Source organism: Lepeophtheirus salmonis, chromosome 1 (assembly GCF_016086655.4).
Source record: "Lepeophtheirus salmonis chromosome 1, UVic_Lsal_1.4, whole genome shotgun sequence".
In the NCBI taxonomy this organism is placed as follows: Eukaryota; Metazoa; Arthropoda; class Copepoda; order Siphonostomatoida; family Caligidae; genus Lepeophtheirus; species Lepeophtheirus salmonis.
In genome coordinates, this window is record NC_052131.2 from 48053375 (window position 1) to 48073515 (window position 20141).

Consider the following 20141-nt stretch of genomic DNA (forward strand, 5'->3'; position numbering starts at 1 on the left):
TGACAATTCATAAAGTCTATGCCTCGTTTCGTCATAGATTTATACAAATGGTTTTGTACGAAATTGTTATTGTACAAAATGTCCTTATACGAAAATGTTTTATACGAATTGTCCTTAAAGGAATGTGTTTTATACAAATTTACCTATTACCCACCTCATCAATATTGTTCTGAAGATGTACGGGGCTACTATTGCTGCAAAACTCAATAGAATTTTAAACAATCATTATGACTGAAAACATTATAAAATGTGAAAAAGATAAATTTTCAATGTAAAATTTATGCCACGGAGTAATTTGATTTCTTCCACAGAAGTTGGCACTTATCTTAGTGGTTAAAATTTGACATCCTGTCATGGTTTGACTGGATAGAGAATGCTCTAGTGGATATTCTTGTACATCGAACATAACTATTATTTATTAGTTACTATAGGTAGTTATTAAGACCACCCTCAAACAATCTATATTTATCTATGTATTACTGGCAACCCAACACCCCTGGTGGACAATAGTTGTCGCATAGCCAAATACAGGGCCGTGCAGAATTATTTACCGATTTTTGTTCAGAACATATTGCGGACAATAATAACATTTCGAATGACTTGAGAAACAATTTATTCATACATTTTTAGAATAATAAAATAGTTTGTGATCAAATTTAATCAATGTAGCCACCATTTGACTCAATGACACTGGTCAGGCGACGTTTGAAGCTGCCACAGACTTGCTGGATGTAATCGGCATCCATGGAGGCCCAGGCCTTGTTGACAGTAGCCTTTAATGCATTTATGTTCTTGTGTCGTTTTTTGCAGGCCTTGGTCTCCACGTGCGCCTAGATAGATAAGTCTAGTGGGTTCAGATCTGGTCTCTGAGGGGGCCAGTAGTCCTTGGCCAAAAGTTCATGTTGTGCTTGAGCCACTCCTGAGCTTTCTTGGAAGCGTGGGCGGGTGCTCCATCTTGATGAAAAACCCAAGAAGAGTTGCCGACTATGGATTTGATCCACGGAAGGACCTTGGACGCCAGAATCTCCACATAATCCTCCGCTGTTAATCTGAGCCAGTGAGGAACCATACCGGGTTCATGGCCTTCCCTTTGGATCTCCAAACATCTCCAAAGCTCACAACACGGTCATTTTGCCTGTTGAAAACAGGATCGACCGTAAAAGTTTTCTCATCTGAAAAAATGATGATGCGTCAAGATGAGCTCTTGATATCATTCAAGATTTTCTTGGCACGCTCAAGTCTGACTTCTCGCTGACGTTCAGTTAGCAAAGGGCGTTCAGTACGCCTCAGGGACTTTCCTCCAGCCATTTTCAATGCCCTTGAAACAGTTGATGTCGACGTTCCTATCTTTTTGGCCATGTCGGCAATGGACTTGTTGGGAGTCCTCTTGAACACTGCCTTTACTTGCCTTGTTGAGACAGTGGGCTTCCTGCCAGCCCCAGGGGAATGCTTGAGATCACCCCCAGCCTCCAAGCGCTTGGAAACGTTGTAAATTGTCTTCAACGAGGCCCCAACCTGTTCCTTAATGTTGTTATGAGGCACTCCCGCTCGGAGGAGGGCTGCAATTTCGATCCTCTTTGTTCCCTGATTGGACATGGTCTCGCGTGTGGAAGTTGTTACGCTCTCACAGGAAGGATTTTTGTTCATTTTAACAGTAAAAATACGAAACAATCAGATTGGTTGCCACAAAACCTCTTAAAAAGTATATTTACATCATCGGTAAATAATTTTGCACGGCCCGATATATTTGGAAAAACCTTGATTACGTTCAACAAGGGGCATAAGCGTTGTTTACTTATATTCGTTCCTAAACATAGCGAGGGAGAGTGGCAAAATAATACAACTCCCTAAATGTTAATATTATTAAATAAAATATAGGATGTACGTGTGTTTATTACGTGACTTTAAAAATTATTTTGAGCATACGCTATTTTTTAAACAATAAGCTATAGACTGTTGCACCACCTTCCAGACACAATATATTTTTTTAGTTGGGAAGAATTGACTAACTATTACCAACGTGGAACATATTTTGGACCTTTTTTTATTTTTTCGTATTTCTATTCTGAGGAAATGTTGTGAGATACAACAAAGGTAAAGACGTTTTATATGAATCCACCTTTTTCCTAATTTCGAAACTTATTTCTATGAGTTGAAGTATATAATATTTTGAAAATGGTTTTTAATATTAATATATATCATGATTACCATTTAGAACATAAGATATCAAATCCTTTTTGGAGTTATTGATTTAATGAAGTTGAAGCGTGTTCTTTATCTCAATTACTAATTCAGTTAATGAGGATTATACACTTATGCTCATATCTTTAACATCAAAAGACATTTATGTTCGAAAAATACTTGTTTCTTTGTCACGATTCTAAATGTTTATTTCTTATTTATAGGGGTCTATGAAGATAATGATTTTCATTTTCGTGGTGTATTTTTCAATGAATATTAATAAATATGTAGGCTTTGAGATCAACATGATTCAAGCCATTTTCTTATATGAACCTACTATATTAATCTAGAGAGTACTATAGTATTATTCCCTGATTAAACTTACAAATGAAATTTAAGGAGACTCGTAACTTATAAGTATCGCAATCACGTCATACTTCATCAAAATCACTCAACTTCCATTTCATTTGCTTACAGATATTATACATGATTATTATGATAAGAAAAACATGGATATAAATAGATAAAAGATACACTATAATTTTTGATTCGTCCTGTAATTGCTTCTTATATGTAGAGCCATTATACACATCAATCCGTGAATGAACTCAAGTTCAAGGACTATTCTTGAAGATAGTCGATGCATTGTGGGTTATAATGATTGTTTTTCACATTATTATAATTTAAAGACATTTATGGTTATATTATATAGTCATACCTACCATTTGAAAACATACCTTATAATGTAGTAGTAGCAGTCGAAAAAATAAATTGGTTATAAAAACTGGGAATCCTGTAGGTTTCTAACTTATTAAATATCTTTATATATATTATTGCATATGTTTGGCGATAACATAAAAACAAGCTGGGATACTTTTTCTCAATATGGCGACAGTATTATAAACGTATCCGTTGATATGACTACTATAATTTATATTAATTCAAAAAAACTGATAAAGTCCTTAGGTTTTTAAGGTTAACTGAACCTGATAAAAATCGGTTATTTGGTAACACTGATCATAAAAGATACTGAGACGTCATGGCGTGAAAGTTATTTTTAAAGAAGAGTATATATTATGTATTCATCGATTCCCGGAAAATTCCCCCCTGGAGAATTCTTCTCCAATGAATTCCCACCTATATTATTAAACTAATTTCAAATGTTAATTCTTGTCTATTCAGTGGTTTTGGGGGTAGGTCATTTCTTTCCCTAACTTTTTGGATATTTCTTCTCATCGTTTCAATTGTAGGAAGATTAGCAGCAACATCATCATTTACGTTTCTTAATTCTGTAGATATAATTTGCTGTGAAGTATCCATTGTTACTTGAGCCTTTCTCTTAATATTGGCTGTCATAATACATAGTAGTCACTTGTGCCTCTGTTTCCTATGAAGCGTGTGTATGATGGTTAATTTATTCAATAAATTAATCATTTTCGTTCATCTTGATTGTTTCCTTACATTGGTAAACTTTTCGCCACAATATACATTCAAACCAGTAGTCAAATCCTTCTTGTAGACATAGGTGTATAGTGGTGGTCCTAGATTTTCCATCAAATTGTGGAAAATGCACAACCAATCATGTGGAAGGATGGCACCGTTGGTTTTTCTCGAAAGTTGTTTCATGCCATCCAGTTCTCTAGAAGTTTCTCAAACTTTTAAAGGATGAAGAACATTTGATCCGCATAGAGATCAGTCAACAAATTGCAGGTCATCTTCCGTCTTTTCAAAGAACACGATGTCACAATCGTATCCAACGTATTGTGACTATTTTAATGATTATGAGAATCGTAAAAACTTTGAGTATTTACAAGTTATTGATCATAATATTGCATTTTCAATATTTATTTCTTTTAAAATTAACATATCTTCATGTTTTTTTTAATTATCTCATGTTTATATTGGCTGTTAATTTACAAAATATAATGTTAATAGAAAATGGATATGCAAAAAAAACGACTTACTTTATTTTGTATATTTTTGTTATTTGAAATCGGTTTATTAATATTGGTGGGAATTCACCGGAGGGAAATTCAACAGGTTCAAAAGATTTTAATGGGAATTTTCCGGATGACGTATTCACGCTGCGGGAATAACAAAAATAAGAAATGCATTAGCTGATTAAGAACATGCCTCACCAACTGAAGTTGATTATATTAAAGATATCAAAATTTGATTTAAAGTTAAAATACCGCACGATTAAATTGATTGAATGTGTATATAATTTGTTTATAAAAAAATTTAAACAATTATCATTCATATTAATAACTTTTTAATAACAGTTTGTCAGTGGTTTAATATTGTATTTTACTCTTTAAAATTCTTCTTCGGTATATTATCTCGGAAACTTGGTTATTTTACTCGGTATTACCTTGCTAACATAAAATACACAATGTATTTTGTTTTCAGCTGTCAATTCCTTTGTCTCAATTGATCCACCCTTGCTATTTCATAATTTATTCTTTTTCATAAATTAGCGAAGTAAGAAATTAAAATGAGAGTCGACATATTTTTAATAGCCTTAAGCTTGTCTCTTTCTTCATTTTTTGATTATTATTATTAAATAGGTAGTCGTGGTGTCAACTTGCCTCTATTCGAGGTAAGCATTCTTACCTATTATTGTTGTAAATTATTTTAAAAATGCATAATAAAATTAATATATATGAATTTTAAAAAAATAATTAAAATATTTCCCTGGATTAATGCTACTTTGAATGTAGAATGCTCTCCTTTTTACGGCAATAATTCCTTTCTCCCCCCCCCCCTTCCTCAAAATGTAATCATATAACAGCTGATATTAATAATGTTCTTCATTCAGTGATACCATATGTCTCACCCTCGTCTTCTCCTCCATTTTTTCATTACAAACTTTAAGTTACGCATCGTCGGATACATCAAAGAGGTGTTTAAGTTCATATACTTTAAATAGATGTCGTGCGTTATATTTGAGATTTTTTTAAATAAACACATTGATAAATAAGGATAAGGAGTTTTGTATCAAAATATTTTCATTACAATATCAAATAAAGAGGTTATTAAAGATTTAAAAACACTATCAAACAATGTCCAAAATTCATAAATTTGGACAAGTTTCAAATCAAAAATTTAATTTCGGACGTTATTCGAATCATGTTTCTTAATTTCATACACCATGAAATAGCAAAAATATATTAGATAAATATACATAGGAGTGCAAATGCTGTTTGAATATTGAACTCTTCCATGGATAAAATTCAAAATACAACGTACCTACTCTTGTACGCAGGGGAATCCGTGATTATTTGGCAATCCTTGAGATGAAGGATCTCATATTATTTTATGTGAACGAATAGAGGGAGGAACAGACACACGGTACATAAATTATGAAAAGAAAAAGAAGAATCATCACTCTTTTTGTTATATAAATTAATTAATACAATTTATAAAGGATCGTGTCTGTGTTTCCAACTTCGTCTCAGGGAAGAATATAATGGGCCCATTTCTGTGATATGATACCATGTATTCTATGGATACCTCCAATATCCAATTCACTGTTAAATCTCTACTCGGATTCAAGCTCTATCAAAGTATCTATGGAGTCCAAGTCACTTCAACTCATGAAACCTGAATAATCAACGTTGCAAAGATGATCTATAATTCTCGTGTCTTGTTTGCTCCCATCGTTAGCTCCAGAAAGTTAAATCCTCATTTCCAATACGATCCTATACATATTTAATTGAGACCCATCCATATCAAAATGTATATTAATTATCATCCTGATAATATGTTGGATCAATTATGAAGAGGAATTATCTCTAACCCTAAATCCTTCATTTACTTCAATAATCAAGAGTTATCATTTATATTCCGATAAATGATGTTGATGTTATAGCCTTTTACATTCTTTGGTTTCATTTATTAATATTAATCATTAATTACTACACCACTGTCTCCTCTAGACCGTTCTACAAAATTATTTTTTTAATTTAGAAAGTAACAAATTACATCATTAATGCATCAGTAATATGTTTAATCAAGTATACATTAAATTCTTCATTTAAACTTGTTCATCTCATTATTTGATTCCGACTTGCATCATTTTCTAACACAAGTTTAAACTTTAACACAGCATATAAATGTTTTGTACAAGTTGTAACTTGTATAATCAAATTGTCCAAGTTTCCATTTTTTCGTTTTACAATAAATTATTTAATTACAACATTGTTCGTTCTAATTATCAACTATAAATTGATACTCTCACTCATATTTAAATAATTTGTATTAAAATAGTCAAAAGTTATACTACTAATATGTCGATGGAAAATTCAATGATTGCATTATTCTCATCTTTCATATAAAATTATTCCTCTCTTGGTTGTAACTTGTACAATTTGTTTATACAAGTTACAAAAACTTGTACACAACATACATTGTATTTGTCAATTCAAATTCAAAATAGTATTTGAGGCATAATAAAAATAAGAGAAATACTCTTTTTAATATAATTATATTACACTCTCAAACTACCGACTCTCTCACCAACTTGGGGATAATTTATATTTTTTAGTTTGCTCATGCCCCATTGTGTTATCTTCACATCTTAAGTAAATTATAATTTGAGTTAAAAAATCAAGGATAAAGACACATATAAGGACACTTATTCCAAAGATCAATAGCTGGCATACATCATCTTCTTTTTTATTGAAACAAAGTTGTAATAGACATTGGTATTTATAATACAGCGCCGACTGCAGGATTGTATTTGTGTGGAGGGGGTTGGGGGTCTTGGCAATTTCAAAGCAATTCTTAGGCAGTATATGACATTATAGGGTATGAGTTTTGTTTACTTATATTAGTTTAGGTCTCAGAGAGTGGCTCTGACAGCAAAAAAAAAAATACAAATCCAAGAATTATAATAGCCAATATGGTATGAGCTTTGATCACTTAATTCTAGCTTGACAACCACCGCTATAATTATTACTTCCTAGAAAAGTTGACGAAAGGGACTTTATACGATCCTTGACTGGAGTTGGAGTCCAGAGCGAGGATCAATCCGTGGATGAGATATTAAATTAGTCCTAGGAATTGATAAACTATCATTCTACATATATATTCTCAAGCGGAGTTGGTTGATCGGATAAAGGATAAGAATCTCGAGATATGTGTTTCTAGTTTATGAGGGACGTTTAGACTCTGTCTAACTTATATTTTATAATGGTGAATGTCAAGAGGGTGATTCCTTACTTATTTATTAATAAGTAAATTGAATACTATCACAACAAATTTCGAATAATATATATTTTCTAGTATGCCCTATTTGCTAGGTATAATCTATTCTGGTACTTTTAAAAAAAAAAATAGAAATGATTGAATGATACTATAAATATCTCCTTATAGCTTAAATATTCATGTAAGAGGTCAAAAGCCATTATATGCGTTCTCTTCTCTCCATCCCTTCAAGGTTAATAGAAATACAAGCTAGACCATAATGTAATCGGGCTTGCTAGAATTTTCAATCTGATGTATTGTAACGACTGCTAGGCTAAACAGGGAGATTGTGACAAAACACGCAACCCCTCATAGTCTATGACGTCATTATTGCTAGAATTTTCAATTTAATGTATCGTACATTAACCTTCATTTAAAACCATTCATCTCTCGCTTGCAACTTGTACTATTTGTTTATACAAGTGTCAAAAACGTGTACTAAACATGTAAATCGTATTTGTCAATTCAAATTCAAAATGGTATTTGAGGAATAAGAAAAATAAATAAATATAAGAGGAATACTCTTGTTAATATAATTATACAATATAACATTAGGCGGGCGACAAAAAAATCGGCAAGAAAAACATTTTTTTACAAAACACGCAAACACTTATCTACCATGACATCAATATTAAAAGCATACATCAGTCGTACACGTGTTATGGTATAACCTTGCATCCCTTAAGAGATACACCAACTCCATCAACACTAGAACATTAAAAAAAGAGCCATTTTATGGCTTGTTTTGTAGATAGTATTTTTTTATAATGGATCGAGGTTTTGTGGTTTATTCATCTTTATTATTGATATAACGATAAAAGCCTTTTTATATAAATATTAGACATGATACAAGTACTATTTTAAAATGTGTTTGTAGATTATTTTATTTCTATATTCATTATTTTGCTTCCGTTATGAACATTGATGCGGAAGAAGAGTGAGTCTTAAAACGCTAGGAGGTCAAGGTCAAAAGTAAATTAGAACTAAAGCAATTTACTCTGGTGGTAAAATAGGTTGAAGGATCATTTTTCTAGGAGGTTATGGATGTGCTCCTTTTGTAAAATTCAATGTATAAAGAAGAAATATTCAATTCGAGACAACCACAATTTTTTTTTTTTTTTTTTTTTTTTTTGGGAAGAAATTTGTGTGTCTGTATTTGCATTATCATGAATAAATGTATTCAAATTTAGATGGATTTAAAGGCCTTCGTTGTCAACACAGTCGTTTGCTTTCATTTAGAGAAGACTCTAAACTGTCTAGAAAATATTAATATAATGATTTCATTCACAGGGAAATATTAAAGTTTGTTACAATTTACGGCATTAGCTCGCTAACACAAATATACCCTATACATTTTCTTGTCAACTGTCGATTCCCTCTTCTCCCTTGATACGTCATGGCTATTTCATAATTTGTTCTTTTTCATGTATACACAAAGTAATAAGTTATTCTATACATATGCTCCGTTTCCAAAAGAACAGAAATACAATTACTTGTTGATCCCTCGTCGTTAATACATAATATATATAGTGGCCATTTTATCATTTTTTCAAAGAAATTTTGGCTATTTTTTCATTTAAATGATTTAATAACTCTTGTAGTAAAATAGTACTAAGCAATATTATAATACAATATCGAATAAAGTTCTATCTATATTTTAATAATAAGTAATTTATTTTTAAAAATGGTGAAGAAATAATCTGAGATAAATGACAGTTGGTATGATTGACTAATTTGGTTAACTACCAGATGATTTTAGGCCTTTTTTCTGTTTCTTTTTGTAGGAAAGGTTGCATGATACAATCAAAATCACGACGTGATATACCAGTATACATAAATTGTATGTATAAATAGGAAAGATCTTCAAGGCTATTACAACTTTTGATTATGATACAATTATATATAAATTTAATTAATTTTTTATAAAAAAACATATTAAATAAAGTGAAGCAATGGGATATGAAATATTTAGATGTCATGGAATATATCAATACATACATAGTACGGTTTCAAGCATGGTAATGCCTATCTAGAGTAATATTACAAAGTTTATCTGTATAAATGAATAATAGTCACGGGAAACACTGTATATAGTGCACCCTGATGTATATCCCAAACATATTTTGATCTAAGAAGTACGAATGAACTAGTATTAATGGATTATTGCAGGTGTTTACACATATTATCGAACGTGGATCGAGGATTACTGTATATAGTGGACTCTGATGTATATTCTAAACATATTTTGGTATTAGAAATAACAATGTAGTCATATTAATAAACTATTGCAGACATGTGAATATAAAATCGAAAATGTATAGAGGGCGCACTGTATAAAGTGATCCCTGCTCTATATCATATTTTTATCTAAGCCAATTATTCTGACAATTTCTACGACCTTGAGATGGGCAAGTCAGATATCCTTTTTCTGCGAGCCTTCATTGTCGCCCTCGATCTTAATATGAATGTTATTTAAAGAAATAAATGTTCTAATTAAATTATTGAATTAGTTAATGTAACTTAAAATAGTTTAAAATAAGGGGTAAGACCTCTAAACAAGTTTAAATCCTACTACATGATTCGTTTCCGCACACTTTAGTATATAGGTATGTTACAAAGTCTGAAAAAAATCGAAATATGAATTTGAAAATTGGGTCTAATGTTGTGTATGGAGTGTCTCTTCCCATAAATATCTCAATTATTAATATTTATGGACTATTCACTAATATATCCGGAGATTCGTGGTCAGAAATTAAGTACGTCTTCTCCTTGGATTGCATGTAATAAGAACTGGTTTCTTAAGACTGGGATATTAAATATGACGCGCGAAGTTTGATATTTATCATTACACTCAAATTATGGCTCTCTTCATTTAGGATGATCGTTGATCAATCACGGAAAATAAAACTTCCTAGATGTGAATTGTACCCGTTCAGCTACATGAAAAGTTTGAGGATAGCACAAACTTGCCACTGCTCTCACAATTTATTAGCGCCTTCAAACTTCTTCATCTCATAAAAACTGATTCCGTCTATCAATTTTTATATTTCTTTCACAAACGAATAGAAAAATGTTCTAGCTTCCTTACGTTTAAAGAAAAAGTTCTTTATTAATTAGAAGGGCCATTTTTGGCCCAAAACGTCGACGACAATTTGAGGATAAAAAATAGTCCAATTATTTATTAGCGGCTACAAATTTCTTCATTTATAAAAACTGATCCGTTAAGCAATCTTTATATTGTTTTCACCAGAGCTCTATGTTGCAAGATTTATACATTAAACGCAAACAATGGTCTTCCTCCCAGAATAATAACTGCGCTCATAATAGTTGTATTTAAATTGTTGTAAATTTAACTAAAGTGCGTTTTAATGTGTGGTTGGTATTGTTGTTGTTGATGGCTATTTTAAGGGCTTAGACATTCAAATTTTATAACAATGAAGACATTTTTTCATTCATATGAAGGAAAATAGTAAACTATTGTATTTCAAAACCTATTACTTTGTTTACTATGACGGTTTGTCAGTGGCATGAAGTAGTATTCAAAGCAGTTTTTAAGTCTTATTTATTCTAAAAGTCATTTGATGAAGTTTTATGATCGAAGATGTATTGGAAATCTGTTCATTTTATGTTGTAAAAATATTTGTTTTTGATTCTTTATGTGTCTTTTTCAATTATGGTGTAAATTATGACGTCAGTGGAAATACTCATTAAAAATAGTCCAACTAACACTTTAAGTCAAATAGTTGTGGGATAGGAAAGTGGTGAAATAAGTGGCGTCAATTCAGCCAATTTAGGATATATCAAATTCCAGGGACGTAACTGAAATATAAAAATAAATTTCATATCAATTTCATTTATTAAAATGTTGACAGAAGGTCAAAGTATGGCACCTCCATACTTTACCCAATGGACGCCCCTTGACTTAATTTGATAATGCCAAATAATTTTGAACCATTTTTCTCCTTCATTTTGAAAGAAAATATTATCCTTAAATATTATTTATCCTTCGATATACGTCATTGTTTATTTGCTAATGACGTCAGAGTTGAGCGTACTAAAAAACAATAATGATGCACGATCTGATTTTTTGTATTTCTCAAACTTTTCGAAATTAACTTTTACGAAACAAATTCTTCTTCTAATTGTTGAACTATTTTTCATTTAACAATTAATTGGAAAATTCAGTAGAAAATCGACGGCTGATAGAGTTTTTTTCTATTTATGGAATAAGACTGTGTGAGAGATATATCACGACAGTACCTCACTAACACAAAAATATAAAGAAGATTAAATTTACAAAGGAGGAACGACCTGATTATAATTTTTGACCACAAAAACATGAAGATTTCCAATCGAGAGGTCTCCAATGTGACGTGTGTTCCAATCTGGACCATGCAAAAGATTTGTAAGGCTCGTCAGGAGACTGAATATCCCAGATTTCCGTTGCTGAAGTAGGTGCGTGATCACTGCTATAACTATCTAGGGAAATAAATATGTCCCCATGCAATTCTGATCTTATCCCAAAGGATTCTCTTGTCCGGAGTTACGTTTAATCTAAAACTAATCGAACATCTGTTTCCATCAAAGATTATCTGGTATTAACTCCATATAGGAGACAAGGAACATCATGCAAAGGAACTACTTTGTCAACGCCTGCTCTTCCAATGTCGGTCCTATATCTAGGATGTGATTGATGCTGAAGGCGGATACATCAAATGAACTCGTTCTCAACATTCATATTATGTACAATTCAAGGCAATTTGAAAGTAAATAGATCGAAAAATGTGGCCTCAGCGAAATTAAAAGATTTTGGAAAAGGTGCCGATTTGATATTAATACCATGTATGTACATTATGATATCCTATGTCTAATTTCCAAAAAGGGTGGAATTAAGAGAACATAAGCAAATATCAAACAAATTATGCAACTATGTAAATCCGTCCATATAAGTGCTAACTCCTAAAATGGAATAGTGGAAACGAAATTATAATATTATGTACTATATAATTGTACTCACACGGACTGAATACTCGTATTCAGTATGGTTACGCCACACATGAAAGAGAGAAGCAAGCAATAAAAAGCGAACTTCAAAAAATACCTAAACTCACGAAGTAAAGTCATGACTTTACATTTGCAATGATTGCATAAATAGTAAGTGTACCTTGAATGTCCAGGGGGATTGAAGAGTGTTACTTTTTTAAGAGCCTTTGCTGTCCTTCATATAGTTAATAATTATATATTATATTCAAAACCTACGATCCTTTAAGTAAGAATTGATTTACATATATATGTTATACATGATTGGTCATGAGTGAATAATATCCAAAATGATTATTATACCTTGTGGCCTATTGAAATCTGAACACTTTGAATTTTGAACTTCAACAAAAAATAACTTATTAATTAACAATATACTTTCAACAAAATTAACGCTATAAGTAGATGTTGGTACTAGCTCTCTTAATCATTAATGTAGCCATCCTTAGTGGCAATGATCGCTTCCAGGTGTCGACAGAAGAAGTGGCTGCAGATACAGCCTCTTCCATGGCGTCCCAGTGCTGGCTGGCAGTGGCTTTAAAAGTGGCCGCTCCACCACCACAAGCCTCCTTCCACCCACTTTTTTGATAGATATTTGGATATTTTGGGGTGAAACCCTCAGATCTCTTGCGTGGCCACTCATAGACTTGAGGAGATTGGCCTGGGCTGTTTTCTTTACCTCCTCCTGGTTTAGTTTAGTATTTTTGACAGAGCCCTCCTTCTTCTCCACCGTCTTGAACTTTCTGACGGCCTAAACAGTTGTCCTGCTTGGAGTGCGTAAATGGAAATTGTTGATCACGTTCAAGTGTTATTTTCTCAACTTGTACGAAGCTAAAGAGCTCAGGTTTGTTTTGTTTTGTAAATATTTATTTATTTTGCTTTAATAGATATGAATTAATTTCAATCACTCAACCTTCATTAATTATTAAATTAGTAAGTGTTTAGATTTCAATGGACCACCCGGTAATTCACAGATATGTAATTTATGATATCTAAAATAATATTCATTTGATTGTAACCACAAGTATGTGTGTGCTCATTTTCAAACATATTTTTCACTTTTAAAAGCATGTGTACCTATATTGTATGACGCAACCTTTCATTCATAAATAAACAGAGAAAAAAAGACCAAAATCAACTGGTAGCTATCCAAATATGTCGATCACAACAAAGCTATTTATTTCTTAAGTATTCTCGTCCTGTATTTGTCATATTTATTTTTTTGACCATTTTTAAAATGAATTACATAAATATATTTCGCAATATTAAAATCTTACATATAGTTTTTGATTCGATACTCTACTATAATTTATATATATTTCTCATTAATATTTTTTTAAAAGCGTACATTTGTATATGATAGCCCAAATTTATTTATAGAAACAATAAAAGGGCGAATTTTTATCGGATTTTTACACCTTTAAAATTATATTTATCTACATATGCATACCATTTTTTTTCAATCCTTCATTCAATTGGTCAGATGGGTTACACCAATTAAGTATAAGTAGACATAATAGTCTTACAATTACTCCATCAGACCGAGAAACTATCTTTGAAATATACATAGACCGTATACATAAAGTAAATTTCATTTTATAGTTTCTATAATAAAAAAAATATTTATAAAACAATATAAATTTTAAATTAAAACGATTTACTATAAACTACAATTATATAATAGTTAAATTTAAAGAGTTAAAACCTCCTTGAATTCAACATTTTTTGTTGTCTTCGGTATATACATATGATGTAAATATAATCAAACCTGCGCCCCCTTATGACGCTCTTGAAAATCCAACTTATTTCATTATGTGAAAATACTGATTTTGGTAAATTTAAAGCAATTTTTCAAATGATTGACCTTGTGATTTATTTATTGTTATTATCATTGTTACCTTGCCATGTCTTCGACCATAATGTAGATTTAATCATATACTAAGATTAACTCGCTCATCTTCTTCCTAATCCACTTTTTTAATTCGTATTTAATGAATATTCCATTCCCTTTTCTGTTAGTACGATAATTCGTTTTTTAAATCTTTTTGGTACATTTTCAAATTGACAAGCCATACCTTAAAAAAACTTGTAGACACGGAGAATCGATCTGGTTTTATGAAAATAATCAACTTATTTGCAAAAAATCTAAATTGTCCTCCAGAGCCCAGAAATCTAGTCTAATCAGAATCAAACATAGCTTTGTGTACGTAACTCAAAATTCTGAAAGACTTTAATTTAATGTCTAAAGTCTGTATCAGTCCGTTTTTGAAATAAATGCGTTTTTATCATTGATTTTCTAAGAGGAAAGTACATCAGACGCACACATATAAATTATTTTAATGCTATGTAGCATAATAATATATATGAATTTAAATATAATTAAAATATATATTCCATGCACTTTTGCTATTTTTAATGTAGAAGATTCTCCTCTTTATAGCAGTAATTCATTTTCTCGCCCCCCCATCCCACAAAAAAAAAGTCATAATCATATAACAGCCAGCTGATATTAACTAGGGAGTACCATATGTCTCACCCCACCTTCATCATGTACTTTTTTTTCATTACAAACTACTCAAATATACTTATACTTAATCAGTACAAAAAAAATTAAAGGAATATTTGTATTTTCCCGAAATATCACAATTTATAAATGTTTTTTCCTATATCCTGCTCAAAAACAATTACCCAGGAAATGAGAAACACTGCTTACTATTGAATTACGCTTCCACTGATCCACCATGTCTCATTACACATGTCTACATACATCAACCATTAAAGTAGGGATTCCAAACATGTGGGCCTCGACCCGAATGGGGTGATTCATTGATATCTAACCCACCATGTACAATGTACATTGTATAAAACCCAAGGAAAACATATTAAGACAGTTATATAAATTTATATTATAAAACTTGCAAATCAGAAGCCAAACATGTTCAATAATGGCTCAGATCTTGTATTGAGTGACTTAGGTAACTGTTACGATTAGTTTTATAATATAAATTTATATAACTGTCTTAATATGTTTTCCTTAAAAATAAAAAAAATGTAAAATTGTATAAGACCACTCTTGACTCAAAAGAGTTAACTATTCTATACGGAGCATTGCAGGAGTCTACCTTATGACCTCAAAAATCACAGCCACCGTGTGATTGTCTTCTCCGATGAATAATCTATAATTCATAATCGCAATATATGGCAGTTTCTTGTTTATAAAACTTAATGTAATTGAAAGTAATTTTAAGATTTGGGGTTCATTGCTTATTTTAAAATGTGTTGCTATATTTAAAAGGTTAGGATCCACTACTTTAACGACCTTTCTTTCTTCCACAATTTAATCAATGAAGGTTATGGGGGTCCATATATTTTATTGTCTCCATATATTTTCGAAGGATACATAATATCTACTTAGGGCTCCAACCACCGGTTGTGTTGCCTCAAGTAATTATAAATTAATATTTATTGAAGACGTTTGTTAATATTATATCTTTGTATATTGTGCATATTATATATTTTGTTAGAAAGTTTTCAAGGATATCATGCGTCATATAATGTATGTAAATAAGTTCTTTTTAGACCCCCATAGAGTGCACAGATTTCCCTTTTGTGGGATTGGGAAGGTTATATTCAATGTCACTTTAATGGGTATACACTACAAAATAAAGTATTTTCTTTGCATATTTAATTGTTTTGACATCAAATTGCAGAAAATATTATTATTAATAATTGTCAATGAATGAATTGATATTTCTATTTGATTAGATTATCTTTAATGAATTCTGAATAATTTATGTCCTTCAATAAATAAATAAAATGATTCCATTTGTCCCTTATAGGGACATACACATGTATCTATTAATTAATTAATGATTGAATGCATAGACGTTGGGAAGTACAGAGTAAGGATTTGAAAAAGCTTAGATCTCCGTTATGATGTGCCTCCGTTCAGAACGCAAGCACAAGGAGATGATTGAGTTTACGAAGCTCCCCAAATCAACTGCTTGCAATATTGCCAAGGCTTTGAAGGAGCCTGATGGGTCAAGAATATCTGCAAGGGAGACTCATGGTTGTTCTAAAGCAAAAAAACACACTCCAGACTTCCTAAAAGCAATGAAAATGCAGCCCCCTAACTCGCCAGATCTGAACCCCTGCTACTACTACGTGTGAAGTTTCTTGAAAAGAGAAACACATAACTGTATTGACTCATTGTGTACTTCCTTTCTCGAAGCAGTGATCAACATGGATAAGGAGTTCTTCTTCATCAAGGCATGATCAAGTTTGGAGTCCGTGGTTGGTGCTGGAGGGGCTTGGTTTCAGTGATTGACTTCACTATAGATATTCTATATTCTATATGTTGGAGCAAAAGATTTGTTAATTAATGAAATAGTTTTGGGAAATAAATTGTAATATATGTACATTATCCTTAAATGTTCCGTATTTAAAATCCCACCCTGTGTATTGCATGAATATTGATAGTTTCCACAGAATTGGGGTCAATTGCCCTCTTTCCTACGCTTATGCTTGAATGTACGACTATGTCATTTGAAGTATACTCACATATTTATATATCTATCATTTTCTTTGCATTTCAGAAAAGCTGCATGTTTTGGCTTCCCGCACAAGCCATCAACTTTGCCCTGATTCCATCGTCTTTCCGTGTGGCATGGGTAGCCACCTGCTCACTTGCATGGATTAATATTCTATGTTTGATCAAAAGAGAATAATGAAGAAGTGTTTGAAATGTAACAGGAAGTGGAGAGAACTCATGTTGCACAAAATTATAATAAGATGACTATGGATGATATTGATATAGTGTGTAGTAGTAGTTTTGTTGTAGGATTAGCCACACCCTAACTGGGCTTGTGTGGTTCTTTTATTATAGAATGTGCATATTATGATTATGTATTGTTGTTTATGAAAATTAAGGCCTTTATATGTAAATGCTTCGTCATTGGATTAAGGAAGCCTCCTCCATTTGGAGACCTTGTAATTATGTTATATGTGTTTGCTCTTAATTATAATAATTATTATTTTAGTGGCATTACCTTGAGCTAGCAAAGAAATAGTAGACGACACTATAACATTTTGGAAGATTCTTATCACCATTATTGCTTATATGCTGAATGTATATACATATTATGTCAAACCAATTAAGTGTTATTAGAAACGAATAAACTTCCATTCATCAAATGAGTCTCATTTTGAGAAAATAATAAAACGTTAGAGATTGAATTCACCAAATTATATTTTAACTTTATAAAGAACTCTCAGCTAAACTGGCACCACAAAAATGGCAAAACATATACATTATAAGATAGAGAAATGAATAAATAGGTATAGAAAAGGAGAAATGTATGACTACATACATATTAAGGGATAGCACAAAACAACGACTTTGATCAACTGTTTGACTCTTCATATTAATGTATCAAAATTAGGAGCTTAAAGTAATCCAAAGTTTGCAGTTCCATTTTTAAATCGTTTTCTCTTCTTCGTTTTGATACTTTTTGATCATTTAAATTCTTTTTTTTTTTCAAGCATCACATGAAGAAATCAAAGCTGTTTGAATGTTGAGTACAAGAGGTTGTTTTGGGGTTAAATCATAATCTATTTGCACTTATTGAGGGATGTGACAAGAGCAAGCAGAAGGGAACTTGTAGATGTCAATGAAGAGACCCTTGTAGGGATCACAGGGATCGTAGGAGACCATGCGTTGGTAAACGTATTTTTGGGTACATTTGGACTTGTAGCAAGGAGCCAACAATCTGCAGGCAGAGTCAGCGTGCAAGCAAGTTTCGAATCTGGTAGTTTGAGTGTAGTAGTGAACGTGGTTGACAATGACTCTCCATTCTCCGTTGACATTACGAGCTCTTCTGGGCATAGCATACTTGACATCAGAGGGGCACAAATAACCCTCAGGTCCAATCCAGTGACTGGCATCATAAGGACTTGGTCCTTTAGAGGCTCCGGAATAGTATTCATAGTTGAATCCTTCTTCTTGCTCTTTGGCAATCAAATCAACAAGATCGTTGGCAGATTGATCAACAATATCGCTGTATTTCTTAGCAAACAAGTAGTCAGCAGCGATGGCAGATTTGAGTTCGTATTCAGGATAATAGGAATCTTCAAGACAATAGGCAAGTCCAGTAGAGTTAGCACATGCTGGAGGAGCCTTGGGATCGCAATAGTGATGTCCGTAAGATGGAGCATGATAAGGTGCAGGGGGGTGGCTAGCAATAGCAGCACCGGCGACGAAAAGTAAAGACTAAAATAATAAGAAGATTCATTATTAGGTTTTGATTCGGTGACGAATCCTCTCTATATTGTACTTACAATGATGAGGGCCATACTTGATGATAGGTATATATATTTAGCTGAGAGTTCTTTAATATTTGGAGAACGATGGTGAACTGATTTGACTATCCAAAATGATTTTCCATTTCGAATTCCATCGCCCTTGAAGTCTTACGAAAAGGGGCTTAAAGATGGGCGTTGGAAAGACGCCCTCTCCGAACGTGTGTGTGTGTGTGTGTGTGTCTGTGGTACTGGTAAGTATGTAATGATGTAACAGTATTCCGTGGTGTAGATATGAGGGCGACCCTGACGTACACACTCTGATACTTCTTTAAATATTTTTTATTATTATTACTGACGCATTTGTGCTCAAATTAATGACTATCATTTTGTATATCAAAAATAATGAACAAATGTAATTTATAAATATAAATAATACAAATATCGTATTCAAAAAAGGTTATAATTAATCCTTAATCTATCGTCTGTTTTGTAGGTGCATTTATAAATATGTATGTTAAAAACAACAGAGCATAAGTTGAACGATAAGGAAGTACGTAATTATCCTAATTAAATAATGTTAAAAGATGTTCTTCTAAATATAGACATACATAATATTACTTTTTCTTATTATGTACATGAGCTTCATAACACTACATCCTAATTTGAGTTCTTAGTAAAAACAAATGTCTTGCTTACAGTATGTTAAAATTGAATGCAAATTCCTATTCTCCTTAATTATGCAAAATGTGCGTATGATTTGTCATTTTTGCATTTATTTGTTTTTTCAATCAAAAATACATTAAAATTAATCATACCAATTCTTAGCTAAAATCATTTATAAATTCACATTTAACTACTTTTGAACAATTATCTACCGAATTTCCACTTTAGATAATCATTTTCGCCTCAAAATAAATTATTATTATTGCATTTAGTACAAATACTTTTGTATTAAAACCACAAAGTATTTTGAAGGCACCATGACTGCATTTTTAATTTGCATTTAATAACAGTTAAAAGTTTGCCACACTCTGAATTCAAAAACCTTTTGAAAAACAAAAACAAGGATCATGACTTGTTCCTCATGACATTCAATACAGTAATGACGATCTTTATTCCTTGACAAAGGAAGAGATACACCCATTTAGCAGTCAAAGTAGCCATTTCACACTAATTCATATCCTAGTTTTCATGGACTTAGTCATGGCAAAAATAAGTCACTTGCATTGAATTAAGGGAGAGCAATACAAGTGACGTCATGAAAAATGAAAAGACGACAAGACAGTTGAAATTCTATTTAAAAAAATAAAAATAGAATGGGCATTGGACACTCTGTAGAGCGCAAACCTCCGCATATGGCAATTTTTCTGCAA

At 31.9% G+C, this 20141-nt stretch overlaps 2 protein-coding genes across 2 annotated transcripts in view; one reads left to right on the forward strand and one right to left on the reverse strand.

Annotated features, from left to right (window-relative positions):
• Nucleotides 1-17661, forward strand: part of LOC121131861 (mpv17-like protein) — a 47628-nt gene extending 29967 nt beyond the window's left edge. Inside the window, exon 4 of the mRNA XM_040727252.2 lies at nucleotides 17064-17661. Coding sequence (XP_040583186.1) covers nucleotides 17064-17195 — 132 coding nt within the window. The 3' untranslated portion in view covers nucleotides 17196-17661. The remainder of the gene's footprint in view (nucleotides 1-17063) is intronic.
• Nucleotides 17662-17697: 36 nt separating this feature from the next.
• On the reverse strand, nucleotides 17698-18958 carry LOC121131860 (uncharacterized). The gene is made up of 2 exons (XM_040727251.2): nucleotides 18805-18958; nucleotides 17698-18736 (listed from the first exon to the last, which is right to left on the reverse strand). Exons 1-2 carry the CDS (start codon nucleotides 18817-18819, stop codon nucleotides 18089-18091), a joined length of 663 nt encoding a protein of 220 aa, XP_040583185.1. The 5' UTR covers nucleotides 18820-18958; the 3' UTR covers nucleotides 17698-18088.
• Between the last annotated feature and the right edge of the window lie 1183 nt (nucleotides 18959-20141).